At 40.4% G+C, this 15,697-nt stretch overlaps 1 protein-coding gene across 1 annotated transcript; it reads right to left on the bottom strand.

Annotated features, from left to right (window-relative positions):
• Positions 1 to 1,104: 1,104 nt before the first annotated feature.
• LOC106875924 (uncharacterized) lies at positions 1,105 to 1,977 on the bottom strand. Its single transcript, XM_014924241.1, has one exon. The coding sequence runs from the start codon at positions 1,975 to 1,977 to the stop codon at positions 1,105 to 1,107; it is 873 nt and encodes a 290-aa protein (XP_014779727.1).
• Positions 1,978 to 15,697: the final 13,720 nt, after the last annotated feature.

Raw genomic sequence — 15,697 nt, 5'->3', positions numbered from 1 at the left:
AACTGGTATTTGGTTGTACGCTCGCACAAGGTCGATTTTGGAAAAAATGCGAGCGCCATGCAGCGAGCTAGAAAAATCCTGCAGATAAGGGACTGGATAAGCATCACTGACCGTACTTTTGTTTAACGACTGTAGTGACCCCTTAATAGCAGACATTCCGGAAAGCTTATCCACGCATGCGCAGGGACTAGTTCCGGAAGGGATACAGGAAGAGTCTCGTGCGCATGCATGGTCATCGATATCCAAGTTTCGCGCCCTTATTCATTCTCTTTCTCGCCGGCCGACGAAGGGATCAGACGTACAAGCAGCCTCTCTCCAACATTCCAACTCTGGAGACAGCTCTTTCCAACATTCCAACTCTGGAGCTAGACAAATAACCACCAGCATCACTGACGGCGTCTCAGCAACCAAAAGGGCGAAGTGCTGCCTATTTCCTCTGTAAATAAATATTGTTGTGTTGATAGTTCAGAATCTGCGTTCCGTTGTTTCTTCAAGAAATTTAATGTACGGAAGCGGGTATACACCTAATGGTGTATAACCACTTTCCTACAATTGGTGACCCCTGGGTCGTGCAGCAACAGGTGGACCGCTGGTCTTGATGTGATGGGTGATGTCGTGCTTGATCGACTGGTTGTGGAAAACTGGTCGAGCGACGTCCGGGTACTGTTTCAGTACTGTGACGAGTCGTTGTTGAGAGCAATATGGTTGGGCTGACTGTGGCCATACGAGCGGCTATACCGCGCACAGTAAGCTGTGTGGTGCTGTCGACAAGTCGTCTGTTTTGTATGTCTACTAGGAGACCGAAATGATGGAGGAAATCGGCTCCTAAGATAGGGGTCGGCAGTTTGGCGATGACAAATACCCACTGGAAGGTGCGGCATAGTCCCAAGTTCAGCGTTCGGGACTGTTCACCGTAGGTTTGAATCGGCGAGTGATTAACTGCCTGAAGACAGACTGGTGTCTCCTTTCGTTTTCCTGAAATGCTGGAAACAGGGATTACGTTGACTTCCGCGCCGGTGTCAACCAGGAAACGTGTGTCTGTTACACGATCGCAAACGAAAAACAGGCGACTTTGTGGGTGCGAACTAGGAACTTCCGTCGCATTCAGTTCCCGGCTGTACCGTTTCCCGAACTGGGTGATGTGAATGAGCATGGGGTGGTACATTTCCGCGCCTGTATTCCGAACTTGCGGTGGTACCAACACGTGTCGTGTGAGTTGCGGGTAGCACTGGGACTGCGGGATCGTCTACCATATCGATGCGCTCGGCTGCTGCTTCGGCGCTGGTTACCAAGCGATAGGGTCTGTATTTGGGTTGTGAGGGTCTGTATTTGTGCGGCTTGCTGCGTCATTAATGAACGCAAGTCCGCAATTTCAGAAGAACTGGTCGGCGAAAGGAAAGGATTGGTAGTGGGAGCGGCTGGCGTCACCGTCGACGCTGTGGAAAACCTATGTGGTACCACGGCTATTTTGTCCGCTAGCTCTGCCAGTTCCTCAATGGATGTGGATTCTCGTATGGAAGCGAGAACCACCTGTGTGTTGGAGGGTAGACGCTGGAGAAAAAGCTGCTTGAACACTTTGTCGGGGAGGCTCTCATCTCCAAGAAGCTGCTTCATTTTTCGTAGAAACTGGGAAGGCGTTCTGTCGCTCAATTCTTCCGATGTCAGAAGTTGGTGAAGTTGCTCGGAACTTCTGTTTATTAGTGTCGTTTTGAAGGTGTTGTACGACACAGAACCGTGTGGTGCCATAATGAGATCGCGGACGACGTTCATGATCTCTGGTGATAGAGAACCGATTACATGCGACAGTCGAGACGCATCGCTCAGTACTCGGTGAGAAGAAAATTGGGCTTCTATGTGGTGGAACCATAATGCAGGGTCGTGCGTCCAGAATGGGGGAATTCTCCACGTAATCGCCGCTTGAAATGTCATGTCGGTAGGTGATGGATTCACCGCTGGATTCGGTTCTGGAAAAGCCATGGTGTTCGCAGGAAATCTCAGTTGGTTTGTTGACAGATGATGTGCAGGCTGTTATTCTTCGGTTGAAGCTGGTTCCAGGGAAGGCCGGAATTCTTTGACGGGGTCACCAAAATGCAGTGGAGTCACCAAAATGTGTTATGTTTTTGTGTAGTGTCGGTTCGATAGGCATGTGTTTGCTTGAGAAATGACAAAGTGATAACTGGTTCAATTATAACATTTTTATTTGCTGGTGTTAATAAATAATATTTGCCACTACATTCAATATTGACAACTTGCTTCGAGTTGCTAGAAAAATTATGGAACCAGGATACGTCTGGAGTTGATGTACCCTAAGACTAGATATGTTCGTGTGTGTGTGTGTGCGTGTGTTCGTTCTCTCATCTTCCTTGGCCGGTGAAAAATCTCTGTCTCATAGTAGCAGTACACTGGTTCAGTCGCGCGCATCACAGTCTCCGTCCGTCTGTTTTTGTCTGTTGTTGACCACTCTATTTATATGAATCGTGGCAGCTAGAAGGACATACATACTGCAACAGAGTTTGTACCTAAATAGGTCAGTTGCTGTCCAGTTGAACTTCGCCTGACATTATAAGGTCGAAGGTTAAAGGGAGATCATTAATCACTTTTTGACAGGACAAAGAAAACCTGTTTTTCGCGCCTGTTGATTGTGGTGGTTTGGAACCGAGAATTCTTAGATTCGGTTTCGAATCTAGGCTTGGAGAAGGAAGTGTAAATTTTTATAGAGTTGGTCGATTTCATCGTCCCCAGCATTCAGCTGGTGGATCTATTTCAAAACGGGGGCACCAGTATTTTCTTAACGAAGCACTAACGAAACACTTTGAAACTTGGGACACTGGTAGAATGTGTCATATAAAACATCTTTTACTCTTAGTCTTCTTAACAAAAAAAACGTACATCGCAAGTTATTCCATGTTAAAGTTGTCGTATTTCTGTAATTTCAACCAATCACTGACGTCTATTCAGCTGAATAGAGTTACTGTTAGGCGGTCATAAAAATGTTATTCCCTGTGACATATTTCAACCGGTTTAATCGTAATTTATACGCATATATTGTTTATATAATAAATTACGCTGAAATGTGAAGATGCAGTAACCATCCCAGTTGAAAGTGGAGATCTCCACAATAGTAAAAGAGTGTGAATGTAACTGAACATGAAGAACAAAAACAGAATAAGAATAAAGATTAACAGAGGGACCAGTAATTAATTACCCATAAAAGAAACAGCTGCTTGAATGATGGTGAATTCTACTTTGTGGAGGGAAAGGCTGCTACAGAGTAAGGAAGGTGCTTACTACCAGACCTGAATGAAGCGTGAAATAGTGAAAGAAAGAGACTACCATCTCTGAGAGGAATTGAAAGAGGAAAACTATACAAAGTAGTGAAAAAGTTGGATGAACTATTAACAGAAATCTACATCGAAAACATATCTAAGCGACCTTACATACTGTGCAGCTTCAGTCATTGTGCTAACTTTTAAAAGTGAAAGAACAACAAAGGACAAAGCAGTGTTGGGGGGTGGGGTGGAAAGGTACGAAGAGAGAGCAAATCAATACAAACAGAATAAACTCTTTAAGAACAAGAAAAGAAAATTTTAGAAACAACTCAAAAATGAAGAGGAGCCTCAAGGAAATATGACAATGATGGATAGGAAAGAGGAAGCTACTATCAGGAGGAATTGCAGAAGAAATGTATAAATTTTTTTTAATGATATTGACATCTTATCAATGGAAGAAAAAGGCCGTAGGAAGAAATGCAGAGGTTCCAAAGATCAATTATTGATAGATAAAATGGTAATGCAAGACTAGGCAAAGGAAGACAAATTTTGGAATGGCTTGGGTTGATTATCACAAAGCTTATGATATGATTCCACATTCGTGGGTTATTGAATGCTTAGATATGTTTGGAATTGCTAGGAAAGTAACATGTCTTCTAAACAGAAGTAATGTGGATTGAAAAACTGAGTCAACATCACATGGTAAAAGCTCAAGCACTCTGGGCACTAAGAGAGGGATTTTCTAAGGAGATAGCTTATCTCCATCACTTTTTGTACTTTGCATGATGCCCCTAACCTCGGTGCTGAGCAAAATGAACCTGGGATATCAGTTAAAGGGAAAAACACAAAGCATCATCCATCTCCTCTTCGTGGATGATTCGAAGCTCTATGGCAAGGATGAAGTACAAGAGAGTTCCTAGGTGAACTCAGTTCACTGTTTTATTGCTGATGTTAAGATGGAATTCAGACTCAAGAAGTGTGGTATAAAAGACCCGAAAAAAGGCAAGGTACAGTCCCTGGCAGAGGTAGAATTACCAAAGAGAGAAGTGATGAAACAAACTGAAAAGGAAGGCTATAAGTACCTTGGCATATTAGAGTTCAAGGAAATCATGGATAAGGAAATGGAAGAAGAGCTGAGAAAAGAATATTTCTGAAGACTATAGTTGGTGTTGTGCTAAAAATTTATTGGATGGAATGAATTACAAGCGGTAAATACGTGGGCAATAGCATCACTTTGGTATGGAGCTGGAATCAGAAGCTGGCAAAACAATGATGGGTATGGATATGAAAACATGGAAGTTATTGACATTGTAGAGCATTTCACCTCAAGGGTGATACTAATCTGTTGTACTTTTGTTCAGAAGAAAGTGTGGGAGAAGTTTGCTGAATTGTCAGGATTGTGTTGAATCAGAGGAGAACAGTTTAGCGGGGGACGTAAAAAATGCTGTGGAACCATTGTTGATACATGTGAAGAAGTCCGGCGTCATTAAAACGGATAGTTGTGTGGAGAAAGAAATTTAAAGAGAGAAAAAACACGGAAAATGAAATGGCATGCAAAGAAAAAAAAATGCACAGTCATTTTGCCAGAGATACGAGCTCCAAGTCAGATACAGAAGGCTGGTGGTTATGAATGCGGAGGAATGACCTGAAGGTAGAAACAGAAGCACTTATATGCGCAGCACAAGAGCAAGCATTGAGGACGAACTATGTGAATTGCAGAATTAACGACACAGCTAAGAACAACAAACGCAGAATGTGTGGTGAGAAGGATGAAACACTTGGGCACATTGTTAGTGAATGTCCGAAATTGGTACAATGTGAATACAAACTACAAACATGACAAGGTGGCAAGAATGATTCATTGGGAGCTCTGTGGAAATTATGGCTTGCAAAGAGCAAAAATGTGGTATGACCAAATCCCAGAACTAATTACTGAGAATGAAGACTGCAAAATCCTGTGGGATGCAATGATTCAATGTGACCATTAGATTAAACATTGAAAGTCTAACATTGTTGTAGTGAACAGAAAAAAAAAAGCCTGATAATTGACATAATGAAAACAGAATTGAAGAGAAAGAAGAAAAAGTGAACAACTGTGATGAACCGAAATGGGAGATATGCAGGTTGTGGGCAATGAGCAAGGTACTAATTGTGATTGGTGCGCTTGGAAGTATCAGTACTCGAACTACCAATATGGCTCAAAAAGACTGGAACGAATGTAAAGAGAGAACACCTACAAAAATCTGCATTGCTTGGAATTGCAAGAATTCTTCGCAGGTTTCTTGAAGTATGATTAATAAACAAGGGTCACCTTAGTCTACTGGTTGTGGACAGCTGATCCCCTTTCCATCATTCTCAGCAAAATAAAACTGAAATTTTTCATGATATGATAATACTGATAACAATGGTTGGGCCGTCGGCGACTAAATCGGCAACCCTGCCCCTCACCAAGCTTGCCTGGTAAGGAGGGTGAGATATTTTCTTGGACACTTTACAAAATGGAAAACGAAACCCAGAAAAGGGCAGAGGAACTCAGTAGAGTCAATGGCCATTCAAATATGGGTAGACAGAACTCGTTAGCCTTGGTTGGTAGTCTGTCTGGAAGAAGGAACACTCTGATTTAAAACTGGGTCGGATAGAGCTCCTTAGACACACTAGCGACAACAGATTCATCATTAGGATGAAGGCGGACCATGACTCAGTAGCCAGCTTCTGAATAATTGTCGGATGAGGATACGAGACCAATCAACGTCATGTGTTACCCAGCGAGAACCATGGACATCATATGAATGACAAGTGTTCATGGTTCAGAACACTTAGAAATGAGAATAGAAATAGTCACAAAATACGAGTAGCAAGAGCTCTTCAGTCTTGGTCGACAATCTTAGTAGGGAGAGTGCCTTGATAAAGATACTGGCTGGTGACTAACCTTAAAACACAAACCTCAATATTGAGTGAAATGTCCAATATAGGTGTATTGAATAATGGTGTGAAGAAGGCTGGAACCAACAGTAAGGTCTTTCACCCAACAGATGCCCTGCAAAAAAGATCATAAAGAACCATACTGTCGTAGACGAATTTGTGAGAACCAGACAAAATTAAAAGACATTTGGGACAAGTTGATAGATTGAAAAGAGTGGAATTGAAGAACGAAAGCATAAGAATAATGCTGGAAATAACATATAGAATAAGAGATGAAGGTTATGATGTGATATTGGAAGAATTGAAGCAAACAGTTGTAACAATCAAAGCAAAACTAGAATGATATGACAATAGAACAAAACAATTCAGACAAAACATTGTTTGAAGCCAGTCAGAAAAAAAAACTGTTTCAAGAACTAGATGGACAATTACATCTAAAAATGGTACCTGATGCAGACCAAAGCAGAGCTTTTTGGGGTGGTGGTGGGGGAAGATGGAATCTGGGATCAACCTGCAGAGCATAATGATAATGCAAGGTGACTGCACGAAATCCAAGACAGGTTAAGAAATATACAAGGTTAAGACAATATAAAAATAAATCCGGAAAAGTTAAGAAGACAGGTAAGTAAAATTCCTAATTGGAAGAAGCCAGGGCCGGATGGTGTCCAAGGTTGTTGGATGAAGCTGAGAGCATTCCATGAAAGGATAGCAGAACAGCTGGATAAGTGTTTTCAAGAAGGCTCAATACCCAACTGGATGCCAAGGGGAAAGACAGTGCTATGTGTCAAGGATCTGGAAAAGAGAGACACTATCCAATTTTCGAGCAATAACGTCTTCCGCTAATGTGAAAACTGTTGTCATGTGTTTTGGCAGGTGAACTGTATGGATACTTAGGAAAAAGTGGGTTGCTACCTAGTGAACAAAAACCGTGCTGAAAGAGTAGTGGGACGAAAGATCAGTTGTTAATTGATGAACTAATCATCAGAATCTGTAAAAAAAGACGTTCCTCTTCTGTGTAATTGATAAAGTGAGAATGAATGTGTGACCGTTGGTCATGTTGTTTGGGTTCCGTTTTCGTTTTCGTGATTAAAAAAAATTAATTTGTGATTTTGAAAGTTTGTAAAACTTGGTTTTCTTGTGATGAAGGTGCTGATGTTGGTGTTGATGTTTTTGGTGTGTGATTTTGTGTTGAATTTTTGCATCTAACCGTCATATATTATCGCCTTCAATTTGGGGCGACCTCTATTTGTGTTTGATTCTTCCTTTTATCCCCCAGCAAAAACCTTTTCAGGCGTTTTCAGCAGACCTTCATCTCATAACGTGGCCTTTGCTCTGGTGAGGCCTAAGTCAGAGGAAAATGTTGTGTGTGTCTGTGTGTTTGTTTTTGTGTTTTCACGAACTGTATGAGGAACGGGTCTTTCGGCGGAGTTGGTAGTAACGATGGAGAACGTCATGCTTTTAACACCGCGGGACAGAAAGCTTTGAGGTAGTTTGGGTTTACACGCACAAAACATTTGAGCCTGCCGTCTATTAACACTGGCATCTGCTTGCTTTCTCCGAAACTGAAAAAAAATCAGGAGCGCGAGAGGACTCCTCGGCAGCAACTGGTATCTGGAATTCCATAAGAATCCCAGTGTTGAGTTGGGCTGGTGGTGGTGGTGGATTTCACCTCCACAATTTCCCGACGTTCCTCGCCGAATCGATGTATTGATAGACTCACTTAAAGATAATCGTTTTCCGACGAGAATTTTTTTTTAGCCTTCCTTACTAAAGGACATAACTCGTGATTTCATAACATTATTTTTTTTTTGTTTTGGAAGGCCTTCTCTTAAAGAAATTCTAATTCATTAAAAATGTATGCTTAGAAAATATACCAGATGTGTACCCCCTATCAACTTTGTTTCCAACATAACTTTCAGGAAAATGGATATTTACCCCGCGCGCGTAAACGAAAGCAGGGTATTGTAGTCGTTCGTCTTTGTCTGTGTGTTTGCAAAATTACTGGAAACTGGCTGAACGGATTTTCACCAAATTTGGCAGAAATCCTCATTGGGTGAGTGGCTTGAACTCATTAAATTTTGGTTTGGTGAATCAAAATAAACGATAAGCAGGGGAAATGACTCTTGATATAATTTTGTTGGAAGGTGATTTCGTCTGAGAATATATTTATTAAATTTCCTTTTATCCTTGTGTGTGCTCTTCCGATGCCGTTTTTTAATCTTTAAGGAAATTTTTCAGGAAAGCATTTTAGATGGTGTAGATTATGATTAACCAGATGGGTAAAATAAAAGAAGGGAGAGAGGGGGAAAAAGTTGTGTTTTAGTTATGAAAGGTAATGAATTCAGAAAAAACTGAAGGACACACACTTTTTCTCGCCACGAGGACTAACACATTTGAAAAATCGAAGAACGAAAGTATTTACACACAAAACAAAATCTTCATTCAAAAAGGTTTTGCCATTGTTTCTATAAGACTGTTTTAAATAGTTAATAACTTTTAAGCAAATCTTTCTTCAAACATTGAGTGTAGCAAGAAAATCTTATATATATATATATATATATATATATATATATAAGAAAATCTTATATATATATATATAACTTATTTCAGCTCCAACTGACAGTCATTGACATTATGTTCCGTTGAGTGCCACACTGGAACTCAAAACTGGGTCGATGGAACTCTGACCATCGTATATCATTATCATTATATCATGTTCCAAAGTCCCCCCCCCCCACCAAAGAAAGAAAATGTTCCAACTTCCGAAGTCTTTGTATAAACAAGAAATTCAAAATATTTCTGCCTAATTGTCTTCCAAACGGGACGCAAATACATTGAAGTCGAAGGAACGTTGCATCTCAAGGCGGTTACAATACCAGTGATTGAGGAACACTTGGAATTATCAAAAAAAGATCTGAAAATTATTTGAGAACGATCCCTGGTTTACCATCTCTACAGGAAGTTACATGTATTGAGAAAAGCATTCTTGCCGCGAGAACGATTACCATCTATGTAGATGATTTTTTTCTCCACATAACTTTATTCAACTTTGTAAATAAACAATAGAGTTTGTTTAATTTAATAGCCTATGAATGTATTCAGTGAGTTTTTCTTGCAGGAAGACACTCGGCAAGAAATGGAAACAGAATTGAAAGAAGAAAAAAAATAATGATAGTAATAAGCGGGGAAAACAACAGCAGTAATCAATTTCGTGAGAAAACAAACAAGTAAAAACGGAAAAAGAGAAACTCCTGTGAGAAGCACAAAGAGGACAAATAGTCTACTATGTGGGTCTCAATCATGGAATATGAAAGTAGAGCTGGGGGAAAGAAAATTTCTCCAGGTCGTTTACACAATCCCGAGGTCACATGTAGCTTTTTGGCCTGAAAACTAGAAACAGAGGCTGGTAGCTCAGAAACTGAGCACAGGGGTAGATATGGAATAAGATGGTTAATTCAAAAGATAAACGAAGTAAAAGAAGAATCTCCATGGAATTGGTCGACAAAAGACAAACTTAAGAATGAAAGAGAGAGAGAGAGAGAGAGAGAGAGAGAGAGAGAGAGAGAGAGACAAAGAGAGAGAAAGATAGATAGAGAGAGAGAGAGAGAGAGAAAGAGAGAGAGAGAGAGAGAGAGAGAGACAGAGAGACAGCGAGAGATAGATAGAGAGATAGAGAGACAGTCAGATATAGAGACAGATCGATAAATAGATAACTAGATAGATAGATACATAGATAGAGAGTTGGAGATAGAGAAAAGAGAGACAGAGAGAGGGAGAGGAAAAGAGAGAGAGAGAGAGAGAGAGAGAGAGGGAGAGATAGAGAAGGATAGATAAATAGATAAATAGTAGGTAAGGAAAGAGAGGAGAGAGAGAGAGAGGAAGAGAAAGATATATACATAGATAGATAGTGATAGATACATAGAGATAAATAGAGAGAGATAGAAAGGGAGATAGCTAGAAATAGATAGATAGAGAAATAGAGTGACAAAGAGATAGAGAGACAGAGAGAGATATAGAGATAGACAGATAACTAGATAGATAGCTAGCTAGACAGCTAGCTAGCTAGATAGATAGAGAGAGAGAGAGAAAGTTTGTTGGTAGCTTCTCAAATGAAGCATTAAACATACACTTGATAAAGAATATGAATAACCCAGATGAAACAAACGAATATAGATTACAAGGTACATTGTGGTGTGTGTTTGACATTCTTGCACAGGTGCAAGAATAAGGTGATCGATAAGTGTGCTTACATCTCCACGAAAACCGAATCGAGGATAACGAATTTGGCTTTTCTTTTACTATGTTCCCCTCTTCTGAGAATCAAATGCTGCAACTGGTGTATTCCTGTGCTAGAACTTGCAATTTTAGAGTCCAGTCCAGCCCCTTGTTTCCCCTCACTCATGAAAAGGGCTCCAAGATGCTTGAATTTTTAGACTTCTCTCAGTCATGTTCCATCAACGTGCACAACGCACCTTGGGTAGTCTTTCTTGTGAAGACCAATGTCTCAATCTTCGCAACAGTAATTCTCATCTCTACCTTGCAGCACTCGGCAGTGAACCCATTCAATGCATGTTGGAAATATGATATCATAAAACTAACATGACGAAATAAACAAAATAAAAAAATCGACCAATCTTCCATGCACTCAGCTACTTGCAATTTGAGCAGCATAGTTACATTTCTAGCAGATCAAAATTAAGTTGTTCCCCTTGAGAAAAAAAGGAATAGATTAGTTGTCTCCCCTGCATCAGAATGCATCATTACTGGCAACAACAAAATGCAGTCGTGTTTTGAGAATGCCCACACACACACACGCACCCCCCCCACACAAACACCCGCATCCGCACACGCACACAGAGACGGCGTCTCTGTCTGTCTCTCTCCTCACATTCGTATGGAGTTCCTTCATCCTTAAGGCGTCACATGTGGCTGGCCAGGGACGTTACGTAACGTCTTTCCGGAACCCTAAAAGAGGACCTGTGATTGCACAGGCACCGCTTAAAGGCAATTTCGGCCGAACTGATGTATTCCCGAACTCGAGTGCTGGTTGTGTTCTCGCCGCTCGCGTTTCTTCCGTTCACTCCGGGCTTGAAGTTTTTGTTGCCGCTGCTGTTGTGGAAACTGTCATCGCTGCTGTTATTACAGGACGTGGGTCCGGCGATGTCGTCGTAGTTGTTGCTGTTGTAGTAATCATCCCCGGCGGTACAGCTGGTATTACTGCTGCTGTTGCTGATGGTGTCATGGATGCTGTCGTTGTTAACTCTGGGCGTCGGACTGGTAGCTCCGCTGGTGTTGCTGGTGCTGGTGTGGTCGTCATCTCCGGCCGTAGCGCTGGTGCTGCGGTCGTTGTTGTCAGTGCTGGTGTTACTGCTGCCGTTGCCGATGGTGTCATGGATGCTGTCGTTGTTAACTCTGGGCGTCGGACTGGTAGCTCCGCTGGTGTTGCTGGTGCTAGTGTGGTCGTCATATCCGGTCCTAGCTCTGGTGCTGCGGTCGTTGTTGTCAGTGCTGGTGTTACTGTTGCTGTTGCCGATGGTGTCATGGATGCTGTCGTTCTTAACTCTGGGCGTGGGACTGGTAGCTCCGCTGGTGTTGCTGGTGCTGGTGTGGTCGTCATCTCCGGCCGTAGCCCTGGTGCTGCGGTCGATGTTGTCGGTGCTGGTGTTTCTGCTGCTTAAAGTGTTGCTACCTCTGTCGTTGTCATTGTTGTTGTTGATGTTGCTGGATGAGCCGTTGCTGTTATTACTTTGCTTGTTAGGACTGGATACCACTAGAGCCTCATATATGATTCTCTCAGCCTCACATTCCCACCACCTACTGAGAAGTCATTGTACTCCTTGCATGAGCAACCGGCCTCTGCTCGCCAAGGCCTCGTTGTAATGGGATAGCAACATCAAAAGATTCTTGATTCAAGGACAGGTTCGAGATCCTCTTGCTGACATTTTGCATTGGATTCCTGAACACGATAGGCAGGTGGCAGGAGGCTGTGTTGTTGTAGGACAGCCTCTCGTTTGGTTTGCGGCCTAGCGTGTCCTCTAGGAAGTTTTCGATGGTGAGGTTGGTCTCAATTGTTATTTTGAGTCCCATGGAGCCTAGAGTGCTAATTGGATCCTTTCTAAGTCTATCAAGGGTGTGCCGTTGGCTCCTCTAGAGATGGCCAGAGCGTCACCTCTGTAGAAATCAAAGAGGTCTGAAGGGAACCTCTTCCTTAAGGTGTCCAGGATGTATTGTCAAATGAGGTCAGAAATGTCGGCGCCGTCTTAAGTCCCATCGCTACATCAAAGGAACCCTCTGGGCCGGATTGTTTGACCCAGGTTGAACCTTTATTAAACTGCACCTTCTTCTTGGCATGCATGATGACTTATATGTATCTATCGCTAATATCAGTGAAGCCCCTAGCAAAGAAAAGTGCCTTGTACAGTAACCCTTTCGATATAGGTGAGTAAAAATGTCACGTTGGCTGAACCTTGCTCTACCGCTCTCCTGGTTGGTATGAAACCATGAAATCGCCTCGTTGGTGTTGCACCATAGGTAGAGGTTGGAGGCTCTCCTTATGTCGTCATTGATCTTCCTTAGTATATATTTGCTCGCCACGCACGCACGCACACGCACACACACACACACACACACACACACACACACACACACACACACACACACACACACACACACACACACACACACACAGACTCGAGAATTTGCTTTTGGTTTGAAAATGCGCCTGAATCTAAGAAATCGTGTAGTTTTTAAATAGATTTATTCACATACCAAACTAGTCTCGACAATTTTTTGCTTATCAATGCTAAAAATATTTATATAAAAAAGAAAAGGGTTTAGGAGAGTTTAAAGTTACAAGATAAAAATTGAACAAACATGTTTAAACCATCAAATGCTCAAATGTTCATAGAAATTTCAGTGAGTTTCACAGGGATAGATAATAATATCAATTCGTCAAAGATCATAACAATTGTACATTATTGAAAGTTCAGTCATATTAATTTTTCTTAAAGAGAATAAGTGGAGAAGAAAGAGAAAAAAGTGGAAAGAAAGTAAAAAAAAAAAGAAAGAAAAGAGTTTTTTCACAATTTTAGGCGTGGTGCGTGTAGTTCCTTTTTCAATTTCAGTTTCTGGTCTCTTTACCTTTCACGGCTTGTTCACGGCTTTTTGGAGTTGGAAGTGGACTTCAAACTTCAACAAGCCATGTAAGGTGAAGAGCCCAGTGCACTGGTACTGAAATCTCAATATACCTTATATATCCTATCTATATGCCCTATCCTGGTCCATAGTAAATGAGGCTCAGCCATACAATGCAAATATCGGTATGTGTAAAGTTCGTTTAAAAGAATTGCTAACCATTATTCGCCTCCACAACCCTCATTACTTAATAGATTCTGAGATGTAATTTTGTCTTGTAAACACTGATTATACTTATCATTTGCACATTTTATTAAATCTATGTAATCCCATAACTATAAATGTCCATACTCAAAATTAACCTTGAACTAAGACAACCTACTACCCCAACAGATATTACCCTTCCCCATTAAACTATTCTTTCTCCTACTTACCTTTACAAATTCTTCTAAACAACTACTTCCCACATCCCTCATAGCCTCCCTACCCTCTTAAGTAGCCTCTTATTTTCCCTATTTGCCAAAATTACTTAATACTACCTTACACCTTTGGATACTAACTTCTTCCCCTCCCTATTCACTTCTTTTATCCAATTTCATACACCTCTGCATACCTATGTACTTCCATTCCTATACCATTCTAAATCCATTGTTCCACTAACTACTGCTATATTGACTACTAACTCATCCCTACTCCATCCATACCTCTTTATCCTCTCTGATATCTCTCTACTTACCTAAGTAATCTCCCTCAGCTACTGAACCAGTTAACTTACTTCCCTCAAATAATGGTCACCCCCTTTTCTCACCATCTCAACCATTAATTCTATAGTCTTCATATAAACTAACACAATAGACTACCATTCACATACTACCTACACCACCCTACCCTCTTCCTTCTATCTTTCACTTCTATTACTATCACTCTGTACGAGCCTCTTTATTATAACTCCTCTCTCTTGAAATTTATTTCCTCCTCTCACTATTCCCCTATTTGAATACTTCCCCCTCTTATACACTTAACTCTCCACATAATAATTCCATCTTTGAATTTCTTTCCCCTAACATCTCAAATATAACATCTCTTCCCTGAATACGGAGGCTCGTCTCATCCTATGTTGGAATCAATCTACAAACATTATTATGGACCACCGAGACCCCAGAAACAGTTGTTGGATTTTTTTATACTTTTCTTCAACTCTTTTAATTCTTGATATCATTTCTGTTCTGTGTTAGTCGGACTTTTTTCTACGTATACATATAAATATCTTTTGCATTTCATGTATTTAGTATACTTTATATATATATATATATATATATTACTCTTTTACTCTTTTACTTGTTTCAGTCATTTGACTGTGGCCATGCTTGAGCACAACCTTTAGTCGAGCAATTCGACCCCAGGACTTATTCTTTGTAAGCCTAGTACTTACTCTATCGGTCTCTTTTTGCCGAACCGCTATGTTACGGGGACCTAAACACACCAGCATAGGTTGTCAAGCGATGTGGGGGGGGGACAAACACAGACACACAAACATACACACGCACACACACACACACACACACACACACACACACACACACACACACACACACACACATATATATAAACATATATACGACAGGCTTCTTTCAGTTTCCGTCTACCAAATCCACTCACAAGGCTTTGGTCGGCCCGAGGCTATAGTAGAAGACACTTGCCCTAGGTGCCATGCAGTGGGACTGAACCCGGAAGCATGTGGTTGGTAAACAAGCTACTTACCACACAGCCACTCCTACGCCTATATATATATATATATATATATATATATATATATATATATATATATATATATATATATATATATATATATATATATATATATATATATATATATATATGTATATATATATATATATATATATATATATATATATATATATATATACATATATATATATATATATATATATATATATATATATATACATATATATATATATATATATATATATATATATATATATATATATATATATACATATATATATATATATATATATATATATATATATATATATATATATATATATATATATATATATATATATATATATATATATATATATATATATATATATATATATATATATATATATATATATACATATATTTACACACACACACAATGGACTTCTTTTAGTTTCCGTCTGGCAAGTCCACTCAAACCTTTAGTCGACCCAGGACTTGCCAAAAGTGCCATTCAGTTGTTCCGAACCCAAGGCAGCCTGTATATACATATACATGCATACACGCACACATATACATACGTTTGTAAGCCACTCTTTGAAAAGGCTCTTAGCCATCCATACCTTCTTATTTAAACACTAAAC

This window comes from Octopus bimaculoides, chromosome Z (assembly GCF_046866305.1).
Source record: "Octopus bimaculoides isolate indiv1 chromosome Z, ASM4686630v1, whole genome shotgun sequence".
Taxonomy (NCBI): Eukaryota; Metazoa; Mollusca; class Cephalopoda; order Octopoda; family Octopodidae; genus Octopus; species Octopus bimaculoides.
Note: the sequence above shows the minus strand (reverse complement) of the source record. Positions and strands in the feature narration are given on the sequence as shown.

Coding starts and splice junctions, on each gene's coding strand:
- LOC106875924 (XM_014924241.1), bottom strand. CDS start 1,977: ATGGCTTTTCCAGAACCGAATCCAGCGGTGAATCCATCACCTACCGAC.